Source organism: Eleginops maclovinus, chromosome 1 (assembly GCF_036324505.1).
Source record: "Eleginops maclovinus isolate JMC-PN-2008 ecotype Puerto Natales chromosome 1, JC_Emac_rtc_rv5, whole genome shotgun sequence".
Classification (NCBI taxonomy): Eukaryota; Metazoa; Chordata; class Actinopteri; order Perciformes; family Eleginopidae; genus Eleginops; species Eleginops maclovinus.
In genome coordinates this window covers 10,267,878-10,286,805 of record NC_086349.1, presented here as the reverse complement: position 1 = coordinate 10,286,805, position 18,928 = coordinate 10,267,878, and the positions used below count along the sequence as shown (strand labels likewise).

Genomic DNA, 18,928 nt, shown 5'->3' with positions numbered 1-18,928 from the left:
TAAATGATTCAGTCTTACTTCTTGTGGGTTTTTGCAGCCTCTAGAGATGGAAAATGGAGAAGAGATTGAAGACTCAGGTGCCAATTGTGTGGTGACACATTGAATTTTGACATCCCCCTGGATCTATCTTCGGCCCTATGCATCTTTTTTTATTAAACAAATGCATCTATAATGTAATTGCATCGTTTGTCTATTCTGTACAGACAAGACCTATTGCACATCTATTTTTCCTTGTTGAAGAATCCCTCCTTAGTGAGTTGCTCTTTAAATGTTTCTTCCATACCTTTTTCCCACCCAAAACAAGGGCTGAAAAGGACAGAATGTGTCGTAGGCTGCATAGATCGTAAAGTCACCCGAGGGAAATTTCTGACTTATACCTTACATTTCATTTAGCTGACCTTATATTCATAGCGACTAACAGTAGTTGTAATAATTCCAGAGGACAAGGCTAGACTCCTGCAAGCTCATTAGCTATGAATTATCCAAACGCTTTTGTGCTACAGTACATACAGAAATCAAAAAGTTGTTTTTAGAGTTTATTGCAGTCGAAAAATATGGTTCTCAGTCTGCAACTGTGTAAGTGCAACCCTCACCAACACCGAATATTTTTTTCATGGCACCTCAAACTGTTGCATTAACATAATAATACTGTATAAAACAAATCTGACGCTCTTATCTTTTTATGTTATATGTTATTGTTTGTATTTGCACGGTGGGACTGCCAGAAACGATATTTCAATTTTCTCTATGTATAACACATGTGGAAACTTTGACAATAAAGTGGACTTTGACTTTGATAATGGAGTGCAGTCAACAAACAGTGAGTTATGCAGTTGTAATGCAAGGTAATGTTTATTTAGTTTATCCCAGTTGCTGCATGTGAGTGTAGAGTATAAACTGTAGCTGAATCTTTAAAAAACACATTCTGAAGTCGTTAGCCGAGTAGAAATTGAACAGAGGCAAGAATTTTAACAAAATGTTTGCTTTATTTTTTTCATTTTTTTATCCAGGACAACTCATTCAAGGATAATCAAGGAGAAATAAGCACTAATGTTTTTATTAGAATTTTTTCCGTTTTTACATTTTGTCAGAGATGGATGGTGAATTTTATCATAATTGGTCAAAGTAAAACAAAAAATAATAATAAATGAATATATAATAACAATACATTAATAATTAATTCAATACAATGAAGTGTTGTGTCAATGATAGAATAACAATGGCCCAGAAAACGTAGGGTTTTATTGTTTTCACTGCTTCTTCTGTGGTACTGCAAGAATCACCATCACTAACTCAACTCAATCAACAACAGTAGAGGAAGAAATGGAGTGCGCTCACAAAGTTCTGCACCCCGGCCTCCCAAAGAGGAAACACTTTTTTTATTTAAATAATATTTTATCAAAGCTTCTGTTTTTTTATCATCATAAAACGTTTCTAAAACTTATCTGTCATCTTTAAACTTTCCTTCTCTTTTTTTTGCATTTTTGATTAATTTTCCTTTTCAGAGATTTTAAAAGTTTTTCGTCTCCATTTTACCACAATGTGTCCGTTTTTGCAAGTGTGGTTGCCTATGTGTATCTGTACCCCTGTGTGTGTGTGTGTGTGTGTGTGTGTGTGTGTGTGTGTGTGTGTGTGTGTATTATAATGTGGCCTTTTCTGAGGCTTGTTGGAACAACCTTGAGTTGTTTAAGTGCTCACGTGAATGCGACGCCTGCACGTATGAAGCATGATGATGTGTTTTTAAACGTGTGCTGGAGTGTGTGTGTGTGTGTAATAGAAGGCACGGAGGGTGGTGTGGGAGGCTCAGTCTCTCAGGTCCATGCTGGAGCCGAACAGGGCCACCAGCTGCTCCTCATAGTGGGTGATGTTCCTCTTCATGATCTCCTTACAGGACCCCAGGAGGCGCTCAAACGCCTGTATGTCTATTACTGCAGAGAGAGAGCGAGAGAGAGTGGGAGAGAAGGGGGAGAGAGATGTTAGGTGTGTCTTTTAATATCACATTTTCACACATTGCCAACTTTAGCAGAATGTTTTTATTTGTGCTTTGACATTCGTGAAAAGCAGGTAGAACTACACCCCATGTCCCATATTTAATGTGCTTACAGGGCCTCAGAGGATCCTTAAAGTCCTGTTGATTATTCTTTTTCTATAATAAACAAGGTCAATACCAAACTAAACCTTAGTCAATAAAGAAAAAAGAGATGATTTATGCCTGATTTAATTATAGGCTTATATTCATCTGCAGTTCCTGTGCAGGTCCACAGATAAACAAGTCCCCATCACACTAACAATTATAGAATTCATCAATGTATGAATACCAGCACATGTAACAGTTAAACTACATTACATAAACAACTAATATCAAGGTCTTATTAATATTGTCAAGACACGATGCTTATTATGAAGTGATTTTCTTAGTGTGATGTTTAGGCCGCATTTGGAGCAAGCGGTTGTGCTCATTTGCTCAAAGCAGTCCCCTAAACGGCAGATTTGTTTTATACAGTCGCCACATAGCAGGGAGAATGACACAAGGACAGCAGACTGTTGCTGCTGGATGTTTGACTGACATTTTCCCCTGCTTCAAAGCCGAGCAGCTGTTGGAGGCCGGCTGTTGTACTGTTAGTACTGCACACAGAAAGTGAACTACAGACACACAGGTAAGTGTGTGTACTGACAGTGTGTGTTTAATATTGAAGGGGGAGGGGGGAATAGGGGAGCAGAAATAGAGGAGACTGACACTATAACTACTGTGAAAAAACCTGTGTGAATAAAAAATGAAAGCGGTGCAATTAGCATTAAGCAGACTTCACAACAGAGGGAAAAGGGGTGACGGAAAAACACGACCAGCTGTTTAAAAATCCTGCGTTCATTTTCAAATGTTAAGTGCTGCTCACCCACTTTAGAGCTTGAATTACAGCAACCACTTAAAAAAAGGCTTCATCATTTCTGAACGGCTTTTAATCAACAAAACCCAAGGTGACGAGCCAAACACACATTTGAATGAATCAAAACTAAAATGCCATCTGATATCTTTTGACAAATGCTTGTAAGAGTGTAATTGGTGGGGAATTATCACTATACAGACAGTGTTGTAAGGTTGAGTGGCTCACATAATGCTAAGTAACTGCTTTTAATTTCACTATACACCAGACATTTATTGAAACTTTTAAATGGTAGCTTTTTATATATAAGTAATGGGCGCAAAGGAACACATAGATAACAATTGTATGTCATAGAATGAGTACATAAAAAGGTGCTTTAGATGCATATTTCACATTGTTGGTCTTCCAACGCTGAACAAAGCTACAATACATTAGCATTGATTAGCATTGATGCTGACAGACGTGGTAAACGAGTGTCGGAGTGGATTTCTTCTTACCCACACACTTGACGGGGCCGTCTGCGTAGACAGAGGCGGCCCGGGGCTTGTTGGTGACCAAGGCCAGCTCCCCAAAGTAGTGACCCCTGCTACAGCGCGTTAGCTCCACCTCCGCATTGTCTGCATGGTCGGCCTTCGTCTGCAGGGAAGAGAGGCGACGGTTAAATGTTACGAACCACTAGGCATCTCGTTTTTTCTATCACCCCCAGCCAGAAGAGCTCAGCAGCTATTGCGATCCCCGCTGTTGCTAGGCAAAACCAGGAAACACTTTTGTACTCTGGTGGTCTTCACTAGGGAGAGTGGGTTGTTATTGTCAGGATGTGCTGCATGGATAATGACTGGCAGAAAATATACAATCAGCTTTTGTATCGGTGCTTATTCCTGAACCAAAAAACTTATTTGGAATATTTACCAGCCTCTGAGAAGGTCTGGATCTTTTCTTTCTTTCATTTTGTGATCTGGGCGTTGTTAACCATTAATTACAACTGAAAAGATGCTGCTGGGAAAATACAAATGCAGGGTACGTCCGTCTTTCAGTTAAAGACAACATTTATCACTGGTTATTATTAATTTAAACCACAAACCCAGATGCAGAACGGTAAAATAGAGAAATGAAGAACGTAAGAGGCGTGTCTTACTTTACTCTTCATCATGATCTTGACCTCTCCAGATTCTACAATATAGAAGCAGTCGGCCTTGTCTCCCTGTGGATACAAGAAACAGACAACTTGTAAATACATTTAAAAGTTGTTATGTGATGTATTTGTATGTTGAAATCCTTCACAATTCATATTTGGATAAAACAGCGTCACGTCTTACCTGTGTGATGATGCGCTCGCCGTCGTGGAACTGCCTCGATCCTAATACATCAACGATCTTCATCCTCTCTGTTGCCTGGGACACAGAGGAAAGACAAACAGGAAGAGAAACCGTGAGAGCAGATCACACAACCAGACATTCCTCCCTTCATCATCTCCCACTGTGTTCATGTTTAGGTTATCTCAATTTTAGGCTAAGTGGTATAAAAAAAAGGTTAATGTTTGTGGAAGTGTTGGAGAAGTAGCATGTAGAATCGTCTAAGAAACTACACTTTTAGCTATCACCTGAACTAAATATTCATTTTGTAAGCGAGTGTAGAACTTTATCCATCATAAACACGCTGGTGTTTAGCTGTTAGCTGGATGGCTAGCTATGTGGGGGGATTCTGAGAGCTCCAAAAACAACTACTCACCTCCAGTGATTTGAGTAAGGGCACGGACTCGATGAAGGTCTCGTACATCTTCCTCTTTTTGGCGTTGTTCTTCAGAATGAGTCTACGAAATGTGGCGCGGTCCTAGGAAAATAAAAAACAGTTAACACACAGACACCTCCTAAAGGCAGATCCTCTCAGCCAGTCTGACCGTGCTCGGCCACAGGGAGGCGCTGCAGCAGCGTGAAGCACGGCTCCATTCATAGAGGACAGGACTCCATTCTTAACATGTCGGAGCCGCTCTGCTCAATGTACTGCGTTTACTGGCTGTACCTAACATGTATACAATCTGAAGTAGATAAGTAGAGGAAAAAAATTAGCTTTAATATTAACATTTCTCTTGGTTTTTAACTTGTGGGAGCAAAATAAAAAAATGTGGTACTAGTTGAAATGCAAATGAAAATATCTAATAAGCACATTTTATAGTTCATACAAATATCGAAAACAACTCATTCAATCAATTCTTTAATGTTTCTTCCCTCTGGGCCTTTAAAGTAGTTTGAAATCCTAATGAATTGTGTGCGTGTCAAACAAATCCGTAAAAAATCTGCAAGTATGCATGTGTATTTGCTCTCACCAGTCCCCATAGTGCCCCTTCCTGGGTGGCGACGATCGTGGCGGCACGTGGCGTGTTGTACATGAGTGCCAACTCCCCGAAGCTGCCCTTATTGTTATACTGTCCCACCGTTGATCCCATTACCACAATGTCATACAGCCCCCTGGAGAGAGAGAGTGAGAGAGAGTTAGGAAAACTGATAAAAAACAAAGAAAAAAAGAGACATAACTTGAAACGGGAACGCAGAAAATGACTTTGCTTTATTTAATTGAGCCAGAAGACGTGTGTCACTGTGTTGTTTATTGACCCACTGACAGGTTTAAATAGGCATCTAATTGCAGCTTATCTGTGGCCTCGGGGCAGCACCCTGTGTGAGACTGGGTGAGCAGATCATTGACTGTTTGTGTGGGAGCAGTTGTGGGTAGAAATTGTATTTCATGCATTTGGAAGTTTTTACTACAGCAAAGTATGAGCATTTCTGTAAACACTGCTGATGTGCAGCATCAACACAATGTTTCCATGTTTGCACATCATTGTGATTGACAGTAACACGTCAGCAGCACCGCCTCCCCCGTTCTCTCCCTCTCTGTATGAGGATTAAATGTGGGGAGGGTAATTTGCAGCGTTGTTGCGCAGCAGGATTAAACAGTCACTTTGTAACCTTGTCCGTCCTCCCATTGGCTGGGTAGTGGGGTTAAAGCCCTCGATGCTGCTGTATTAGTATTGACTTAGTTTGACTGGATTACCATGACGATGGGGACGGTGACCACTTGTTGTCATCATTGCGCCTGAATACAGTTAATCGAGTCAATGTGGACGTCACGTAATACTTTAAATACTGCGCTGTTAGCTTCTTATTGAAGTCCTTTTTCTACATTATTCAAAATCAATCTGCGTGAGCCCAGAAGGACCCATTAAGAAGAAAGATTATTTTAATAAACTTGTTTACTTCCTATTTCTCAGCCATGATCAATCCATAGCCTGAGGAAGTTCATTTATATATTTTGAAGTGTAGCACGGAGGACGAATGGAGAGGATCTGTGAGTGATACACACCTTGAGTGGTTAAGCTAGAGTAGATGAAAACATAAATGAGCCAATCAGATCTGAGTACTACAATGATCCTTTTCACGTGAAAGCGCTTATAGTCTACAGATGTACATCTTTCACTGTCGATGTGTATATTTTTAACTTTTTAGTTCTGTTTTATTTTCTATTTTGAGATGTATTTATTTTATGTATGGTTATCTTATACTCTTTTTCACATTATTTGTAATGTTTGTTACCATGGGCTATGATTAAAAGAAGTCCCAAATAGGGATAAATAAAGTGGATCTTATCTTCAAACACTTGTTTTACTTAGTCAGTCCCAGTCTCTCAGGGCTTCTGACAGACTTCCATATACTTCCTGTCGAGTGCGTGTCTGTTTATGTTTGTTTGTGGGGGGTGATCCCGACCACACTGAAGCATACAGGACAGGTAGATGCTTGGAGGACATTGGAGGAATTAGCCTCAGATGTACCTTTTAAAATATATTTTTCATTTCACCAAGTGCTGATGACTAACATTATGTAACATGAATGCAGATGAGATGTATGCATGTGGGGGAATTCCCTTTAAAAAAAAAAAGGTAAACATTGAAACAACGCGTTGCTTTGTCCTGTTTTCATTCCTGCTTTTTCTTTTTGTTTATCCCTCCATCTCTGTGTGAGTCCGTGCTCACACACCCACCCTGCTGGTGACATTAGCCGCCACCTACGCCTTTTTACAGGCCAAGGAAAATCCTGGGATAGTACGCGAGCAGGCTGGCACGCTGCTTATAAAAGGTCATCGCACATCTCTTGTACATGGAGCACGCTGTTAGAGAGTGTGGGTGCAGATTGAATGATAGCTCATAACAAGTGGAACTGAACTGCTGCGCTGCACTGATATAGGCGTGCCAAGAAAGAATAGGGGCCAGGCTGTTCCTGCTTTGGTGGCAGAGGATAGAAACAGCCATCTTAAGGGTTTTTCTAGTAGAAAAAAAAGGCTATTTGAAAAGTAATAAAAAAGTCATTTAAAAGGATTGTAGCTGGTAAACTGGTTCTGTGCAGTGAAGTCTCAGGGATCTTTAAAGCTTAAAGTAGCCTCCATTATATGTCTCAATGTGTTCATTTCTTTTTACACAACAAGCATAGTTGTAATGTAAGGATTTTTAAAAGAATATCCATTTTAATGTTTCTGCTACTTTACATTGTATTCCAGCTGGGCAACAGAACCTGTCCTGTAGCTCTTGTGTACACAGCATCAGTTTGCATTAGCAATATGGCAGGAAAATTACACACAGCCTTCATATGTACTGTATACACGGGCAGAGACATACACAACATCATAAAGAGTGCAGCGTTAACCATAACCGAAGTGTGAACACCAGCGAGATGGCCACACTGATGCACATCTTTATATTTCTTGTGGTCCACTACATCATTATGCCACCGTAATTTGTATGCAAATAAATATAAAACCCCTGTGGTAGCAACTAACTTCTTTCACACTGTGAGATTCAACTACTTTTTTTGTACTATGACTTTAATCTCCACTTTAGAGGGCTCTACATTATACAAGTGGTTCGATTCCTCTTATTATTGTTATTTAGTGCAATAGATACATATCCAACACAGAAAATGCTCTCATGATGCTCACCTTTGTCAGATTTTGTGTACACTTTCTGTCATCCACGCTTTGCAAACAAACAATATTTGACTAATTAAATTGCCCCGGCTTGTGTGTGTGTGCGTCCTACCTCTCTATGACGTAGAAGTTGTCTCCATCATCTCCCTGGTCGATAACGTGGTCCTGGGGCTGAACCCGTAGCTCAAACATGGCGTCCAGCACCTCCGAGAACTGCTCCTGGATGGGGCAGAGAGGAAGGAAGTCAGACACGGATGATGTGGAGATTTATGTGGAGCTCATATAGCAACAAGCTATATGAATTAGCTCATATGGGCTGGTCCTAAACAAATGCAATTGAATAAACATCGATAAATGAAACATGAAAAAAGGTATACAGAATGTTGTATGGAACAGCTTTTTGGGAAAAACTGGTAAATAAATCTTGTTATGACTGAAAATATGAGGGTTTATCATCAAACCGGGTAACTGGTGCGCTTTTCTCAGTAAAATGTTTAAAGATAAAACAGTTTGTCAAAAACTGTGTAATTACTCCAAATTACATTGTTTCTTTTACTGCCCTTTGTTCTGTAGAGGACGTAAAGAAACCGTAACTCTGGATCTTTGTTGTTTGAGGTGACTCAGCAGCTTTAACACATGAAGAAACTATTATTTTCCGCCTCGCTCTAATGCATTTTCGCTGGAACGTGGGCGGGGCTACAATTTGACCGGAAGTGACGTTAGGACAGAGGCAGACTAGAAGCTGTATTAGAGAGAGGAGTATGGAATGCAACAAAAGTCCAGAGTTCGGAAACAAACCCAGGACGCTGCGGTTGTTGGGAATGCGCTGTAACCACACAGCTACCAAGGTGCTCCATGTCCTCTTTTGTTAACAAGTACTTCTTTGTCCCTTTCATCTGCAATTAAAGTTGTGAACTCTATTTCTATGTTTTGCAGAAATGTTTTTGTACATATTTATCATATGATCTGCCCGGGGAGATGTGCGAAGTAAAGGGATCGTATACACCGAGCGACCAGAAGGGAAACCCCTGGACTTTGTGGGTAGATCCATAGCAACATTTATGCTATCAATACTTCTTTTTGTTTGCTGCAGCAACTTCAGCTCGTATCGCTGTTGTACTGGATTATATATTTGAGTATTTGCACTCCATCAAATATAGATGAATTGGCGAATCCCCCTCAGAGCATGTAGTTTATTGTAGTGGAGGGAGGGGAAATGAACCCAAAGCAACATTATGACTCCAGTTTACTGATCTAATTTCTCCCACATGGTTGAGTGCATTCCTTCATATTAGGTTGCAACCTCCCCCATAATGAACCTCAAAGTGCAACCACAAAAATCGAGATAAGAACAAAGTCAGTCATTGTATCCTTTTATTTCGTATGTCAAGTCGACCTAGCTGTCAGATAAAGCTAAAATAGTTTTACTCCATACGTTAAAACATCCAGCTGATGAAATGATAGTTTAAAGGTTGCAAGAGATGTACAATGTCTCACTATCATTCTCCTAATTTTAGCCAATATATACCTAAAAACGTGTTCATTGATACATCATGAATTAGGATTTTTGGTTGAATGGCTGTGCATGTTATTAATGAAAAAATCCAGCGTGAGAAAGTTTAATATGTTAGTTAAATGTGGCTGATATTGATTCGAGGGACGTTTAACCAACATGCAGGGCTACCACTTCATTGTGCATCATTATGAAAGTCTTTCCATTTCTGTGGTCACTGAGTAAAAGGTTAATAAATGTCAGTGTGACGTTTATACGTGCGTATCTACGTGCAGTAGCTAATGAAGAGCGGAAAACCTGAATAAATGAGTTCAGAAACATAACTGATGCAGATGCTCTCATATAGGGCGCGCCTGAAGCTGTAAGCTAGTCATAAGTCACTGTGTGTCTCTTCCTGTGGCTCAGCTTTACCTGGTCTAGTGTTTTGAACAGTAGGATGTCTCGGCAGGACTCCTGCAGTCTGCAGCGCTGTTCGTCTGTTTTCGGATGCACCACCCTGGGCTCCGTGTCCTCCTCTTCCTCGTCTGGGTTGAACGCCTCCGCACACACTGCAGGGAAGACATGTAAAGAACACTTTAGACTCTGCAATAACATGTCCCCAGTGATTAAACAATCCATGTTAATACTTTTTTTATGGCTTCAAAACTCAGAGAAAGGTCAGAGTATCAACACGATGAAATGAGTTTCCAACAAACAAAACTGAACATACTATTGAGAACAGTGACGAAAAACAACAAGAAAACAAGTTGCTGGCAGGTAGTGAAAAATGTGTCAAAACCCCGTACGTACACACGTGGCAAGGGAACAAGTAGTACAACATGTTCAGTGTGTCTGATGAGACATGCTGACATTTATTCTGTGATATCATAACAAATGGTTTATGGTGTAACTGAGGTTTGGCAGGTTTCTCTCTGCAGACACTACTGTGGGATCACAATCACTCATGACTTTGGACTCATTATTAGGGACCTGTTTACAATATATTTCTGTGGTTACACTAACTTTTGTGTAAATCATTTAACAAAGTCTGCAGATTATACACAACAGATATCCATCATGGTGACGAAACCTCTCTAGTGTGGACATTCATTTATTCAAATGCCTGCGTGCATTAGGTTTTTTATAGAAGCATATTCACTGAGCAAACACCAGGAAATGCCACTACACTAACATTATGTATTTATTTACTTACGCAAGTTTCCAATGTAGTACAAGGATCTGACCCCGATCAAACATTAAACAAGACTCTTAAAGAGAAGGAAGACCAAAATGGGAAGGGGAACAGCCAATTAAATTCTACATTACAGGGTATTGCAAGATTGCTGGCTAGACGCGAGTTAAGTTTGGACATTTTAAGTATAAGTAACCGATGATAATTTGCCTGACAATGGTCATAGAGGCACCCGTCTGTCAGTTGAATGACCGGGAAAACAGAAGGTTGTCAGTCTTCTGTATTAAAAGGTGTGATAAAAGCGTGAGGGGGACAGCCGTAGTTTACATAGAACTGATACATTTAAACTGTGAGACAAGAAACCCAAGGCTGTATAAAACATACCATAATGACCTATATAAAATTAAATTAGACACATGATCATTTCTAAGATATTGTTAAGTGCAGAAAAACACAATTCATTCATTTAAAAAGTAAACTTTTTTGATTACTTCTGGACATTTCTTTAATTAGTATTATACACTGCCCGGCCAAAAAAAAGGTCACACTCTAATATTCGTTGGACCGCCTTTAGCTTTGATTACGGCACACATTCGCTGTGGCATCGTTTCCACAAGCTTCTGCAATGTCACTACATTTATTTCTGTCTTGCATTAATTTTTCGCCAAGATCTTGTATTGATGACGGGAGATTCGGACCACAGCGCAAAGTCTTCTCCAGCACATCCCAAAGATTCTCAATTGGGTTCAGGTCTGGACTCTGTAGTGGCCAATCCATGTGTCAAAATAGTGTCTCATGCTCCCTGAACCAGTCTTTCACAATCTGAGCCCGATGGATCCTGGCATTGTCATCTTGGAACATGCCCGTGCCATCAGGGAAGAAAAAATCCATTGATGGAATAACCTGGTCATTCAGTATATTCAGATAGTCAGCTGACCTCATTCTTTGGGCACGTTGCTGAACCTAGACCAGACCAACTACAGCAACCCCAGATCATAGCACTGCCCCCACAGGCTTGTGACCTTTTTTTTTGGCCGGGCAGTGTATATATATGGTTTATTTTCTTAAATTGCAAACTGACAATGTTAATCATTGTTAAATAAGTGAGTGTTTAATCTAAGCGGTTTCGTGTCTTCGTTTTTATTATTTGAATAATTGTGTTTTATCAAATGCAAAAAAAAGACATCAGTCTTCGAAAAAACCCAAATCGGTTGACTTGTAATGTATGAGGAAGAATCAGTTTCAATGTTTTCAAATCATAAAAATACGAGCAAAAAAACACAACGTTTCCAACACAGACTAGTTTCAGTTACTACCCAAACACCACAGTACAGGGAAAGGTTAGATGTTACACACACACACACACACACACACACACACACACACACACACACACACACACACACACACACACACACACACACACACACACACACACACACACACACACACACACACACACACACACACACACACACACACACACACACACACACACACACACACACACACACACACAATTGTATAACAGAAAACGAGGCGCTGGCCCGCAGGAGAGGGGACGGGAGGACATCATTACTGCAGGACACAGGAGGGGCCCAGAAGTGAGGAAATGACACACACACAGTGACATGTTTCACCACACTGGATGAAAAACACTGACAAGGTCATTTCAAATTGTCACTGTGTATCTGTGTTTCCTCCATACTCTGTCGAGACACACTCCGCTCCTCGCACGACATTTACCACAAAACACACGGCAGTCTGTGGGAGTGTGTGTCTTATCTCTCAGCATTCATACCGGTCGTGTTTGGAGCAGTGTGACCTCTGATGTTAACTCCTTTAGTTCAGCTTGATTGGCTAGGTAAATACAATGGATCAAATACCCAAAAAATAAACTTCAAAATGGGAGCCTCAGTGCTTTGTCAAATAGAATGTGATGCAGTTAATTAGAGCATGATCAGAACCGAAGACCAGATAAGACCCCAAAACACAAGATGGTATGAGAATGAAGAATAGGGCTGCACGTTTATCAAAATTGAAATGCTCGGGAATAAATTAAGAGACCACAGCAGCATTATCAGTTTATCTGGTTTTAGTATTTACAGGTTTGTCATTTTCTTATTTCATTGTATTCTATAAACTACTGACAACATTTTGCTGTGTTGGAATTCAACAGACCTGGAATGGAATGGCTACCATACACGTAGAGGTTGAGGTTTAAGAAAATGTGGAGTGGTCTTTCTTTACAGAGCTGTCAGTCTAAAAATCCCATTTATATAAATAAAATAAAAAATCACACCATAGTCCTTTTATATACACTTTTCAATGATTAAAATAATTATGATTAAATAATTATCCTTCCAATCATGCATCAAATCCCACTTAAAAATCCCTTTCTAAATGGTGAAGCCCTAATAAATACAATCTGCTTTCTGTTTCCATCATAAATGCCAATAACTTTAAGATCTGACATCTAATATGCTTACTTTAAGTTCCAGATGATGTGTTTTATTTCTCTACGCCGACAAGTCCTTCACTTTTCCTTGGCAGGATGACAGGACACTAACAGGGGTGTTTTGTTCAGTGTAAATAGGTCAGTGTGATTAAATCAAATGCAAACATGTGATCATGTCATCATTTCAACTGTTTTCAGGCCAAAGGGAATAACATGTAGATGTGATTGTGGGCTGATATTTCTCATGTGTCAAAACACTGATTGAAATTAATGTTGATGCCGTCTCCTTCCTGAATGTAGCGTGCGTTCTTAAATTAAGATTGTGGAAAAATCTAATTTTTCTTTCTACAAATGGTACTGATGGATTTGTCCTGTGTTACCTCCTCTAGCTGCATCACAAAAAAGATAACTTTTAAAAGATGGAATAGCTGGAAATATTTGAACTACTACAACATTTTCACATTTTAAGTTCAGTTCAGAATCTGAACTAGGCCACTGGGTCAAAACACTTTAAAAAAAGCAATGCTAAGAAGTTATTTTTGGGATCAACCTCTTCGCTTTAACCTTCCTCATCGACAAATTCAGTAAATGCTTTTCTACATTTCTTAGAATGCTTAGAGACGCAAATATTTGTCAAGAGGGAAATTACTAAGGTAATACAAATTCTCGACCCTGAATGAACGTAACCGTAGCCAATAAAAATAAAAATATTGAATATATTTGTGATAACCAAAATAAATAAGCATTCCTGTACAGTTAGTGGCCAGACAAACTGAAACACCTGGACTATATAATTAAAAATAGCCCTACATTAACTAATACCTCAGGATTAAAAGGAAAAATACCCTTTTTCCCGCTCTGGTGGCTTCCTGTTAGCGTTGTGTGTGCCTGTAATAATGGATGTCTGTAATTCATCACTTTTATTATCTAATAATACATCCTCGAGCTGTAAGCCTACAAAACCTGTACCGTGGTTATGTAGCATTATTTTTAGGCTATTTATCGCTATTCATTTGAGCCTTTTCTTGCCTTCCAAAATGATAGCGTAAAGCTCCACTGCTGAGTGCCAATGTAGCAATACATGGCACAATTGGCTTCTTATCACCAAGGTCTTTGGTTACAGGTGCAAAGGCGCACACTTATGATAACAGTGGACCACACCCGGCCTGATGGGAAACAGGTGTGATACTCTCAGAGAGGGCAATGAAACATTACTTGTCAGACTTACTGCTCAAAAGTTCCATTTGTGTTCAGATGACTGCTCTAAATCTGTGATCCAATTATTTTTTGATGCTTACAGTTCGTGGTGGTGTTTTATTGTTCAGTTTAATTAAAAAGGTGCTTATCATATTTGAACACCTTATTGATATGGATGGGCACGATGGGTATTAACACCCGAGTATATATTGCCTTCCACTGAAGTTCCATTACAAACGCCTTGAAGAAACATCTCTCTGACAGAGCTAACAGAAATAAAAATGAAACACCCGCAAAAAAATAATACAGATTAAAATCTCTGTGTTGCATCATAATGTCCGAGGGCCTTTGTGTTTCTGTGAAGTGTGACATCTTATCCTGGACATTGTCCTACTTATTGGTGGAACAGAAAATCACACCAACAAAATTGATTCATGAAATCATGAGCACATAAAAAGCTTCTTCTGTTGGGAGAACTTTTAAAGCGACTCTCTGAGGAAACACTAGACACTAAACACCTGCACAAAAACTATTTTGTACAACTGGCTAACATTTCTGAGAAACACTGTGTGCAGCAACACAGTTACGCTCCATTTCGGTTTCACTTTATCTTTGGGGCTCTAAAAAGGATCATGACGTGTTTTACACCATGACCACTAAAATGTCAACTTGTACAACACAACATTTTTTAAACCAACAGAAAAACGTTGTTACCACATGATAAAAAAAAACAAGGAACTCCGTACAACTGGATGTTACAGCTACAAAACAAAGTTGTCACAGATGAACAGCACAACCTCCAGAGCGAGCCTTTATGATGCTGTGGTACAGACAGCAGGGTCAATAGAGACAGCAGGACAGCAGTAAAGATAAACATCAGCTGCAGAGCATATTTAAAGTGCAGTCCTCCGTGACGGCTGACGACATTCAATTACTTATGTGTAAACACTAGACGGGTAGTGCGAAGCGTGAGAAAACAGTGGTACAGAGAGACCACAGAAACGGAGAGGACCCAAAACACAGTGTGTCTCAACACTGTGTTTGAAACCTGTGACACAAGCAAATACGCACTTTATCAAAAACATCAACAACACACAAATCACTACGTCTACACCGTGGCCTCAACGCAGACACTGAGACACTCTGGCAGGGATGTCTCTGCTGTGGATTACAGTTGAAGCACACACACACACACACACACACACACACACACACACACACACACACACACACACACACACACACACACACACACACACACACACACACACACACACACACACACACACACACACACACACACACACACACACACACACACACACACACACACACACACACACACACACACACACACCTTACCTGACACTCTCCTGTTGAATCTGCTGGGTGGTGGAGCTGTGGAGACAGAGAGAAAAGAAGGTGAATTCAACATCACTGTTTTTACATAATGATATTTAATACGATTTTGAGATTGCTTTTAAAATCCTCATTATCTGCTCTGAACTGACGGTGTTCAAAACAATAATTGAAGCAAATTATGAGGTAGAGGAGAGGAACAAAAAGGCAGACAGTGAGTCACAGTGACAGGCAGTATGGTAGAGGGAAAGACAGACTGTCAAACAGTAAAGGCTACAAGAGGTGAAGAGATACAAAAAAAGAAATGGGACACGCTTCAAGATGTAGGCCGCCGTGAAGAGACACCGAGAGAAACAGAGCGTAACCAGGAAAGAAAACATGAGCTCAGAGAAGAGCTGAGAAAGTTTATATTTCCTCTACACATGGATGCTGCTGTGAGATACTTGCTACAGCCTCCAGCATTCACACACACACACACACACACACACACACACACACACACACACACACACACACTAACAACTCAGCATTATTTTTCATGACTGCAAATTTAAAGCCAATAAAACAAAACTTGATCAAACACGGCAGCTGCCTGAAGCCAGACCGATATGAGGGGATTAACAAATGACTTAATAAGAGCCCTCACCGCTACGTGGTTAGCAGTTAAATATTCATAAGGAGTAATGTGAAAGGGTAATGGCAGTTTATGTTGACGTCAAATCTGTTATACCCCAGCTCGTAATACATACTGTATAATCAATTAATATTGAGCGGCCCTATCTTTATCTTACACACCAGTGTCAACACATCTGTAAGTGTGTTCATTTAAAAAGGACGGAGATGCTAGCGGTTTGTTTACGCTTTTTGACTTAACAAACAGTCTCATCTGTGCGAGTGTAGCAAGCCTCAAGCTGTTGAGAAGCGCCGTTTGGATGCACAGATGCTGCTGGGTTGTTGTGAACGTTCCTGAGCCACCAGAACGCACATCTGACGTTTTCTGCTTTAAAAATGCAGCGTTCAAGGGGCTCGTAACAGCAGGCAACTACACGACGAAAGTGTTCCCTTCAGCAAAACATGAAACCGGGAGCGCTGTTGAGTAGCTGACCCCCATCTCCGACCCCCACCCCCATACTTGCTAATATATTTGCCCTGCTGCATACTCTTTCAAATCTAGGTCAGACCTTGTAATTGAAAATTAAATGTCTTTCCTGACAAAAGGTCGCAGCTAATCTCCCCGTTTAGCTTGTTCGGAGTGCAAACATTGTGCCTATGTTTATGTTCGCAGTAGCACTGATTCATTTTGCAAGATATTATCTATTTACTCGAAGCCCATTGACCTCTTACATTAGGCCAGAGGAGCGTTTACACTAATATTTAAACATGACACAGTAAAGCATAGCATGTAGCCTGAAACTATCATCCTGTTAGAAGAGTAATGGATGTAGAAATATGGAGAAAGCATTTCATGTCTACATGGATTAGGGTATTAAGGTGATTAACATTCTCAGCCTAATCTACTCCTGACCATAATCATCACAAGAGTTGATGTAAACCAGCAACTAGCGCATTTTATTTGTATGTATTTTATATAGATTAGTGGGTAACTTACATTTATTTTCTGCTGCTTTTCTGCTCCCAATACCTTAAAAAAATGCAAGTACTGCTGATATACAGCCATGGAAAAAATTAAGAGACCAACCACTTCAGCATTATCATTTTCTCTTGTTTTATTATTTATAGGTTTGTCTTTGAGTTAAATGATTATTTATTTTTATTTTATTGTATTCTATAAACTACTGCACATTTTTGTCTATGTTGGAATTCAACAAACACTGGAATAGCTGCCATACATGTGGAGATTGAGATTTAAGAGTGGTGTCTTCATTTTTTCTGGAGCTGTATGTATATCTTTTTAAAGTTTAACTCTCTTAATGTGGACTCTTGATTCATGCATCATTTTGCCAGATGATGATGATACAGAACCGGGCTTTAAACCATGTTTGTAACAACATCAAACTAAACACAGGAAAAAAAACATCCTGCAGCAGAGGATGCTTCCTGGAAATGTCTAACCAGCAGCTGTAATGGAGTTTAATTTCTGCTCATGATTTCAGCCCAGTGCACTTGACACTCGACAGTACTCATCAGAGAGGAGGCAGCCTTGAGGACCGTGTAGATATGAATATGCATCAGTAATAATAAAGTGGAAAGAAGAGAGCTGTGCGCAAGAGGGAGAACCAAAGGGGAATGTGTGTGTGTGTGTGTATTTTTGGGCATGGGCAGCTTACGTGTGTCTGTAGACCCTAAACCTTGTGAATGTGTGTAACAGGGTGTTAATGTAAAGGGGTCAGGGTCTTAAACACCTGTGTTATAACACTGGGCTGTTACGAGTCAGCATGGATCTAGCTTGCTGTCACACAGTCACACACAGTCACACACACACACAGTCACTCACACACACACACACTGGGAGTCCATTGCTACCTTATTACCATCCTGTCAGAGCCCATTAGATCTAGACTGTGAAGACTGGAGCCTCGGGGAAAATCCCACATACACACCACTCCCCCCCCCCCCCAGTCACCTGGAGAGATGGCCAGAGTTTAACACTCGACTCTCCCCAGAGATCCCTCTTTACTATCACTCAACACACATCGAGTAACAACATCCGATCCGATACTGACATTTGCAACATCTGCGAAAGAGTGTCACTCGTTTTAAGGAATTATCCAAATCATCGTAGTAACTAGATGAAGGTTACCACCTATAGAAAAACTGGCTCTGTATGCATGTGTGAACTATCACATACCTGCCATACATTCAGACTTGTTAGGCGTCTGCTCTATCTGAACTCTCATTGTGCCTGCCCACGTGTAGGCCTTGTTCAAACACAGGAAATATGCTAAACGGCAGCTAAAGATAATGATTTCCCTACAGGCCACGGTACGTTGTGACCATAAACCAATCAAAACGAAGCAAACAAACCATCTGTGGCTCTGTTCAACAAGCTCCTTAAAGGCAGCCTGTTAGGGTTGGCTCTACAAAGCAGTGGCATGTGATCTGTCTGTTTATCAGAAGACAGCATGGTTATTATTGGTCAGGAAATCAGTTCAAACAGAAAGAGGGTCAGCGGGTGTTGTAAGCAATGGATTATACTTGATTTGGGATTGATACATAACAAATATTTGGGATAAAGACAATTGTTCAAAGTTAGTGTGGTGTCTTATTCTTTGTTGTTTTCCCTAGCTGCCATTTCACTGCTGGAGGGCACCAATAACTTCATTACTCTATTGAGGGAATAAAGCTGTTTGTTTTCCCTCTAATGTGACTCAGATGTCACGTCTTCATGTGATGAGTTGTGTCAAGAAATAACAAAC

The 18,928-nt window shown here is 40.2% G+C and overlaps 1 protein-coding gene across 3 annotated transcripts in view; it reads right to left on the bottom strand.

Moving 5' to 3' along the window:
* Positions 1-966: 966 nt before the first annotated feature.
* The window catches only part of prkar2aa (protein kinase, cAMP-dependent, regulatory, type II, alpha A), a 41,069-nt gene continuing 23,107 nt past the window's right edge, over positions 967-18,928 (bottom strand). For all 3 annotated transcript variants that reach the window (XM_063886553.1, XM_063886560.1, XM_063886567.1), the window contains exons 3-11: positions 15,555-15,590; positions 9,778-9,914; positions 7,966-8,072; positions 5,206-5,347; positions 4,611-4,712; positions 4,199-4,273; positions 4,018-4,083; positions 3,380-3,518; positions 967-1,928 (exon numbers count right to left, since the gene is read on the bottom strand). In XM_063886553.1, the coding sequence (XP_063742623.1) occupies positions 1,804-1,928; positions 3,380-3,518; positions 4,018-4,083; positions 4,199-4,273; positions 4,611-4,712; positions 5,206-5,347; positions 7,966-8,072; positions 9,778-9,914; positions 15,555-15,590 (929 nt within the window). In that variant the 3' untranslated portion in view covers positions 967-1,803. The remainder of the gene's footprint in view (positions 1,929-3,379; positions 3,519-4,017; positions 4,084-4,198; positions 4,274-4,610; positions 4,713-5,205; positions 5,348-7,965; positions 8,073-9,777; positions 9,915-15,554; positions 15,591-18,928) is intronic.